Below are 8,782 nucleotides of genomic sequence, written 5' to 3'. Positions count from 1 at the left end.
TTCAAATCAAAGTTCGTAATGTTATGCTTCTCCTCGTAGCTGTTTGGTTTGGTTCATGGCCTATAACGCTTTAATGAAGACTTTTTAAAAATCCCTATGGGAGAAATGAATGGAAAAATTAGGGGGACTGTTACATTCTACTGTGAAGAATTGTAAAATGTTTTGATATTCTAAAATGACAAACAAATGTCACTGTTTGATCCCTCTGTGTTCACATCAACCTAGAGCACAAAACTGTTTCTGGAAAAAAGAAAAGGAAAGAGTAATGCTATGCACAGTTGCATTTTCTGCTTTATTTTAATGATGTTTTTCAGTTACAGACATTTGGTGTCAGCTGCTTCGGTCCACAGATAACATGCTGTCGTATGACCAGACACTTCCAGTTTCATTCCCGGAAACAGTCCCTCACCATCAACCCACGGTAACAGGTTTGACACTGACCACACGTGATGACCTTCCTCTGCGTCAGCGTTTATTTGTCACCTTTGCATTTAACGTACAGCATGGATTGGTTAATGCTTAAAGCTTTTAAAAGCCATTTTTCTGAGGAGTGTATTGTTTTAAATAAAAAATATAGATAGATCATGCATAGTTCATTCTGTTTGGATGTCTCTTGAATGTAAAAAAGCCTTTTTGAGTATACATATACAGAAGACAAATAGTACACAACTATGGAATGCGTTAAAGTGTCTCACTGGAAAGTTTCTGGCAAATTCCGTAACGTGTGTAAAACATAAGGAAAATAAGCGGTCCAATTCAATGGTTCAAACACAATCATGTTCTGCATAGAGGCAATACTGCATCTAGTAAGGCCAGTCGTGACTCTAAATGTCCAAAGCTGAACCTACAGCTAGCACTCGTACATTCTTCCTTTATCGATTATGTAAATAGAGTATTGCAAAGCAGAGTCCGACATGGTTTAGATCCAATGCTTTAGTCATCTTGCATTTCATTGACAATAAAATTTGGTTTTAATTTTGTCCCTTTCGCAGATGGAATCGTAATTGTTTTGGTCTAAAAGAACCGACCCTCCCTTTCCATAAACTTCAAGCCCATTTCAACTTTGATGTCCTGCCAAACTTAAGCATGATTCTTTAACATCTGTTGCCATTTTTTATTGTGGTTGTAATAAATTTACTGAACCAGAAGCCTTTCAACCAGCAAAATGGCTTTTGGGTAGGACATCAGCGCTTGATTGTCCGCAGGGTCCCGCGTTACGCCCTCTTCATCCCTCGGCCCATTAGACACGCGAACACGGTCATGACCATCTTGGGTTTGACCTCCACTAGATCATCAGGCAGAGCGTAGACACGAGCCCCGATCTTCCTGGCCATGGACACGGCAAACCTGCAAGACACACAGAACCTCACTATCCTGGGAAACATTACACAGACCTAAAGACTTCTTCATGGGTGTGTCATTTATAATATCCACGATTAATAGTTCTCACAGCATTTATATACTTTTCTTGATACATTTACACCCGTATTTGAGAACCTTTTCATATGTTAATCGCTGTGTTATTGCTAATGTGGGAACAGCTTGTAACTAAACTTAAAAACAAAACCTTTCCCAACTTCCAATGTTGTCTATGAAAGCCTGCAGACTGATTTTTAAGTGAAGGATTCGGGACGGTTTTGCTGGTAAAATGAAAAGCATGTGATGTAGAGGTCTGCGCGGGACTGTTTTTTAAGTCCCGCTCCCGCCCGCTCCCGCTGGGGTTATATCCCGCACCCACCCGTTCCCGCTGCCTATACACTATTTGTTCACCCGCTGTCTGCTTAGAATAATTTTCTTCCCGACCCGACCATCCCGCTTTAATATAGATCTCCCAGAATTTCACATGTACATTTTCACAGAGAAAATAAAAATGTAGTCTGCACAAAAAAAAATTTATTATTATTTTATTCGCCTTGTCAATATACAAAATTTAACATTTTGCTGCAGACAGTAGGGGAAAAAATATCGCAGCGAAAAAAAAAAAAGTGTAGGCTATTATTTTTATTCGTATTATCAAAATTCGTAACATTTTGCTGTTAAGCAAATACAATCAATGCATGACAGAAAGAACCGTTACTGGTCCGTGCGTGCAGCGCGTGCATAACGGTCCTGAGTACAGGGCAGACTGTAGCCTATACCGGGTGGTCGATAAGATTAAGATTAGGTAAAGCGAAGATATGCTGTTCTGAAAGAACGTCGGCGTCGGGAACGTGATATTGAATGACCGACCGCTCCCGTTCAAATTACACCAGAGTTACCGACCGCTACCGTTTTTTAGTCGGAAATTTAATCCCGCGGCGCAAAATATCTGGTCGGGTCCCGCGGATCCCGCGGGACAGCCGCGGGAATGCAGACCTCTAATGTGATGTTTACTCGCTCCTGAGAGCCTCTCTTCCGTTCAGTGACACATGAAACGAATGCTTATACAATGTTCAGGATAAAGCCGAAAGAGCCATAGTGCGCATGCACATGAAGGGGGGTGTGGGGGGTGGAGGAGAGAGAAGCATGAAGAGGGAAGTTAGCTAGAGGAGAGATGTCCTAGACAACGACTAACGTTAAAATGGTATATTCTTGAGAATTTTGATATGGCCGACACATGACCAAAGAGATGGCGTTCCGATGAACAAATAACAAAGAAGAGGGAAAAGGAGAAGGAACGCGAAGTCCTAAATTTACATCGGAAAAGCGTTTGGCGAGAACTCCGCCGGCAGAAGGGCTTCCAATCCGACATTCAGGTGACTCTGTTTTAGCTGGACAGGGTAAACCCAGTTTGGTTTTTCTAAATGGTTCATGACTGTTTCAGGAAGCACGAGGAGGAGGAGGAGGGGACGGGATGAAGAGGAGGGAGGGGACGGGATGAGGAGGAGAGAGGGTCGAGCTAGCCTACGTTTTGTTTGACAATACTTCGAACGTCAACAAGAAGTGACATCACCCAACATCGCTTATAGCACCTTTAATGCTTGATGCACGTTATCTAATGAACACTCTTTTGAAATCTTACTTTGCATTGTCCAGTTTGTCTTCTTCGCTAAGACTTCCTCTCTTCACGAGGTCGTAGTTGACGCAGCCGGGCTGGATGGCATCAATCAGGTCCAGGACCGCCAGACTGGAGCTGATCTCTTTATCCTGTAGTTCACAACACAACACTTACTTCTGATATTCAGCACACACGTGTAGGAACATGAATACTGGCTGCTGCATGAAGCATACAGTATATGTTAGTCTGATAAATGAAGGGTTGTGCACCTTGAAACTCGATATTTTGGTTGATTTTCCTGCCTGCGACAAAGTCTTGTTAACCCAGTTGACGATGATTTCATCGTTGACCTTCTGCCCGTCGCCCAGGTTCTCTAGTACATTCAGAGTGTATCTGGAAGAGAACACAGCACACACTCATCAACATGACACTTCCTCCAAACCACTTAAGCTTTATACACATATACATGCTCTAATAAGCTAATAAAATTAAATAAATACAATCTTTGCTCACAGACTTTTAGGTGTTTATTGTAAAATGCATTTTAAATATTAATGCTGGTGTGTTTGTTTTTAAATCAAATATGAATTTAACAGTATTTGCATACAAGTTTTACAATAAGGTTAAATCTGTTAAGTAAGGGATAATGTATAGAGAGGCGGTCGTTATAGCGAATAACAGCCTGAAGGGGTTGTTATTCGCTATAACGACCGCCTCTCTATACATTATCCCGCTTATTACATGGCTACCTACAAAATAAATAAATAATTTGACACGAATTATTGATTTAAAAAGGAGTTTATTGATTTAAAAACGATTGTATTGCTTCCGCCAAAGAAAATAGTCCGTTCCGCGTCCATAGCAACGCGCTGTTTTTCATGGCAACGGTCTGTTATACTTCGCAGCGGTCTGTTATCAAGAAATAACAGACCGCATTCTACATTGGAATTCAGCCGAGCCATGTAATAACATTAGTTAATGCGTTAGGCATCAAGACCTTATAGTTAATATAAATATTTTGCATTTATTGATCAAGGTTATTGTCCATTTATTAATATGCTATTGTTCAGTCTCATATAAACTACTGATCAAAAGTTTTTTTTATTTTTTATTATATTTTTGAAAGAAGACTTCTGCTCACCAAGGCTATTTGATCAAAAATACAGCAAACTATTATTACAATTTAAAATAACTGTTTTCTATGTGAATATATTTTAAAATGTAATTTATTCCTGTGATCAAAGCTGAATTTTCAGCATCATTACTCCAGTCTTCAGTGTCACATGATCCTTCAGAAATCAGTCTAATATGATGATTTGATGCACAAAAAAACATTCATTATTACTATCAATGTTGAAAACAGTTGTGCTGTTTCATATTTCTGTGGAAACCATGATACTTTTTTAGGATTCTTTGATGAATGGAAAGTTCAAAAGAATATAGAATATTTCGTAACACCATTTTTGATCCATTTAATACTTCTTTGCTGATGTTTACAACATTTATTATTCATTACATATGGATATCCACTATGCAAGATTTACTATAATGTACATGCTTTACTACAGTGTACTTTCTATTTGTTTAGTAATAACACTGTGAATGTTTAATGTGCATTTTTTAGCTTCTAGGACACATCTGTTGAGGTTTTACCTCCTCATGAGCTGCCAGACCAGGGCGAGAGTGAGAGTCGGGTTCCCATCATTCAAGTCCTGTCCCCCGATGCCCACCAGGGAGAAATTGGCTTTGGTCTTCCCCAGTTCCACAGCGTAGTTACAGTTCTCCAGCTAAACACACACACACACACAGATGTAAAGACTGAAACAGCACTGTATCCAATCAGAAAACTGCCACTCATTGAGCAGGATTGGATTGGCTGACTTCCTCAGAGGAAGGGGTTTCGGAGCAAAGGTAATGCGTTAGGAATTAATACCTTCTTCATGTTGGCTCCTAGTTTGGGATATGGAGGCTTGTTGACTTTGTTGTTCCAGTCGACAGGAACCTTGATCTTCTCATAGAGTTGCAGGATGACCAGAGCATCCTGAAGGTCACTGAGAAGGTATGAAAAAGATCATAACTCAAGTGTAACATTATATTAACAATATAAATGAGACGTCACTCATGTGATTGAGTTGATCACTGATCCCATAAAGTCTTGAGAATCAAGTGAAATACACATTCAATACATGAGAAAAATCATCCTTTCATCCTGATTTGTGATTTACCCGTATAAGTGATTGACATGAGGGTTGACGCCCAGAGAATTCATCCAGTTTCTGAAAGTCCTCTCCTCTCTGGTCTCTCCTACAGAAACCAAGCAAAAGCAGGAGTTAATCACAGCTCACCAACACAAGAATTACAAACTGCATTTTTAGTCCACAGAGAACATTTCAGCAACACTTTATAATAAGGTTACTCAACCAAAATCCATTATATAACATTAGTTAATGCATAACGTTAGTTAATAAAAATACAACTGATCATTGTTAATTCATGTCAGCTCAGGTCTATTAACTAATATTAACAGATATAACTTTTTGATTTTAATCAAGTGTTCGTAAATTAAATTAACATTTAACTGAGATTAATAAATGCTTTAGAAGTGTTTTTCATTGGTAGTTCTTGTTAATTATCGTGGTTAACTGATGTTAACAAATTGAATTTTATTGTAAAGTGTTACCAATATTTCTAATTGTTAATAATAATAATAATAAGCAAATGCCACTAATAATCTGTATATAAATAACCATACATTCAAATTATATGAACCACATTAGTTACGCATGATGACTTTTGTAATCCTATGGATTAGATTAAGCAAGGATTAAGTCTTAGTTTAATTAGGGCATTTAAGTAGCTTTTATAAATGTGCCTTATAAAAAACATTACTGGTGCATCTTGAGACAAATCAATGAATCTGATATATTTTAAGATCTGTGCAAGTTGCTTTCAGTTAAAACAGCTCAAACATGCATTTTAGTCTGAGACTATCTTAAACCTTAAACCTTAAACTAGTCTGTGAGACCAGGGGTTAATCTATAACTGAGGATTAGGTCTGACAGCAGATGTTTTCCACCACAAGAGGGCACAGTCTTCATCAAAAGGGCGTAAACTGTTCCAGCCTCAGGAAATGAGCCAAACAGTCCCTCCCTTTGAGTCTCGGGCCGACGCGCTTCACCAGTTTCCACAAAAAAAATCCTGAATGTCTCATTTGTGATGCCATCGGGTGTATTTTTAGAAGCAAGTGTTTGGGGGCAGTGTCAGCCATTTTCATGAGTCATTACGTGGCGCGTGTATTTAGCAAATGCTAAAATGGTAATAGGAGACAGGAAAGAGCAGCAATCAGGAGCAGATGACCCACCCTCCAGAAGGCCCCAGTTGATGTCTTGATTCTCGGGTTTGGTCAGCGCTGGGTACTTGTTGAAGAGATTGGCAACGAAGGCCAAGTTGAGTTTGGGGTTGCCAGACACGACGTCAGTAGACGTGACGAACTGTCTACAGCCCAGCCTGTCTGCCTGCTGCAGCATACACTCGGCTCTCTTCAGGTCATCCTTCTCCTGCGGGACACACGACAGTTAAAACACAATTCAGTGCATGTTTCCCTCTCTGCTTCGGTGGGACGGATTTGCTTAAGCCTCAGATGCAAAATAATCTCCTCTTCTGTTTAATGGGTCATGTAGAAAATAAGAAAATAAGACAACTCAAATCAGACATCAACAGAATTAAAGGGTTAGCTCTCTTCGGCCGAAACTCGACCCGCGAACGGCCATTACCGGAAGCCACTGATTATAGTTTATAAAGTTATAAATATGGATATTATTCTTACATTTTTTTTTCTTTATCAACCCCCTGGAGCCGTATGGATTACTTTTATGATGGATGGATGTGCTTTTTTGAGCTTCAAAATCTGTGGTACCATATAAAGCTTGGAAGAGCCAGGATGTTTTTTAATATAACTCTGATTATATTCATCTGAGAGAAGAAAGTCATATACACCTAGGATGGCTTGAGGGAGAGTAAATCATGGGACAATTTTAATTTTTAGGGGAACTAACCCTTTAAGAACAATCGCACAGGTGAAGTGCTTGAACATTACTCGAGAGCCAGATTCATTTGATGGTACAGTACTACACTACCTTCAGAAAGAGTTGAATGTGTAAAAGTGCAGAAATCTGATGCAATGTACATTAAGGCTTTGTCCCAAACCCTAGTCAGTCGCCTACCTAGGCAGAGATTTTAGGGCTCCCTCACAACTCAAGCAATGAATAAAAGACAAGCAAGCAATAAGCAGCTATGATGCCTTATATATGCTAAAAAAATGTGTGTGTGTTTAATTGCATTTTTATCCTTACTTTAATTGTTTTTTCTTTTATCATTTTGACAGGATCTGTCCTTGAACTAGCGTTCAAAAGTTTGGGGCCAGTATGTTTTTTTTTTGAAGAAATTAATCATTTGAATCTGCATGGATGCATTACATTGATTCAAAGTGACACTAAATACATGTATAGTGTTACAAAAGATTAGTATTTGAAATAATTGCTGTGGTTTTGAACTTTCTAATCATCAAAGAATCCTGAAAATATTTGAAGCAGCACATTATTCATTATTGATAATAATTATTATAATAATAACAATTATTATTTGATCGCCAATAATAATTGCTAAAATATCACAAATAATAACTAAGCAAATCATCATATTAGAATGGTTTCTAAAGGATCACGTGACACTGAAGACTGGAGTAATGATGATGAAAATTCAGCTTTGATCACAGGAATAAATTTGAGTTTACTACATTTTCACATGGAAAACTTATTTTAAATTGTAATAATATTTCACAATATTACTATTTTTACTGTATTTTTGATCAAATAAATGCAGCCATGGTGAGTATAAAATACTTTCAAAAACAAATCTCACTGGCTCCAAAATGTTGAACGGAAGTGTATATACATTACATAACACTGAATACGGTCAAAATAATGAAAAATATATTTTTCTTTTTTTTAGCTATCTTGCCCAGTCTTTCTTAGAAGAACTGCATATGTCGCAAGAACAGACCTTGATGCAGTTCACTGGGGCTTGGAAAAGAGTGTCAGACACTGAGTCTCAGATAATGAATAATGTCTCCTTTCAAAGGCAGCAGAAGCTGAAACACTGGCTGATGTTGACGGTGAAACGACCCTGAGCGTGTCTCGGCCACAGCCGACTCATTCAGCACACAGTCAATAACAGCGCGTGGGGTTGAACACACAGGCTGTTTACACACTGCTGGGAAACGGCCAACATTGTTGCTGTCCTGAACCAAAGCAGTGAATGACTTGCCCCATGGCATGCTGGGGGAGGATCTGGCGTCTGCGGTGGCTGCTCGTGTTGTGACTGCCACGACAGACTGGAACACAATGTGCAATAAACACTGGCTTTTTGATGATTCTCCTACCGGAAGCCACTATCGTAAAAAACACTGTGAAAACACATCCTGCTCAGAATTTGCAGTTCTTCATTTTGGCAATGATTATACGAATCAATCCCAGGTTTGGATAAACTTTCACCCTCCTGTGCCGAGTTTAGACCCCCAGAGAAACTAGTGTTTGATCTGCTGATGCTTGATAACTGCGCTTCATAAAGCAGGAAGATCCCGGTCAGAACTGAGAGGAACTGCTTCTGTCCTCCTGACTTACAATGAGCTGCTCCAGTGAATGAAGCTTTGATATATCTATATAAGACACACTCTTCTACTGAGAACAGCACACTGCCGGATGCATCAGAAGAGCGGTTCAATAACTACTTCAGTCTTCCATTTAT

At 39.0% G+C, this 8,782-nt stretch overlaps 1 protein-coding gene across 4 annotated transcripts in view; it reads right to left on the bottom strand.

Moving 5' to 3' along the window:
* Positions 1-273: 273 nt before the first annotated feature.
* Positions 274-8,782, bottom strand: part of pls3 (plastin 3 (T isoform)) — a 33,784-nt gene continuing 25,275 nt past the window's right edge. For all 4 annotated transcript variants that reach the window (XM_079892306.1, XM_079892308.1, XM_079892305.1 and 1 more), the window contains exons 10-16: positions 6,339-6,534; positions 5,203-5,281; positions 4,911-5,028; positions 4,631-4,764; positions 3,247-3,370; positions 3,002-3,126; positions 274-1,347 (exon numbers count right to left, since the gene is read on the bottom strand). In XM_079892306.1, the coding sequence (XP_079748432.1) occupies positions 1,215-1,347; positions 3,002-3,126; positions 3,247-3,370; positions 4,631-4,764; positions 4,911-5,028; positions 5,203-5,281; positions 6,339-6,534 (909 nt within the window). In that variant the 3' untranslated portion in view covers positions 274-1,214. The remainder of the gene's footprint in view (positions 1,348-3,001; positions 3,127-3,246; positions 3,371-4,630; positions 4,765-4,910; positions 5,029-5,202; positions 5,282-6,338; positions 6,535-8,782) is intronic.

Source organism: Squalius cephalus (genome assembly GCF_949319135.1).
Source record: "Squalius cephalus genome assembly, chromosome: 14".
In the NCBI taxonomy this organism is placed as follows: Eukaryota; Metazoa; Chordata; class Actinopteri; order Cypriniformes; family Leuciscidae; genus Squalius; species Squalius cephalus.
The sequence above is the reverse complement of the archived record's forward strand: the minus strand, read 5'-3'. Positions and strand labels throughout refer to the sequence as shown.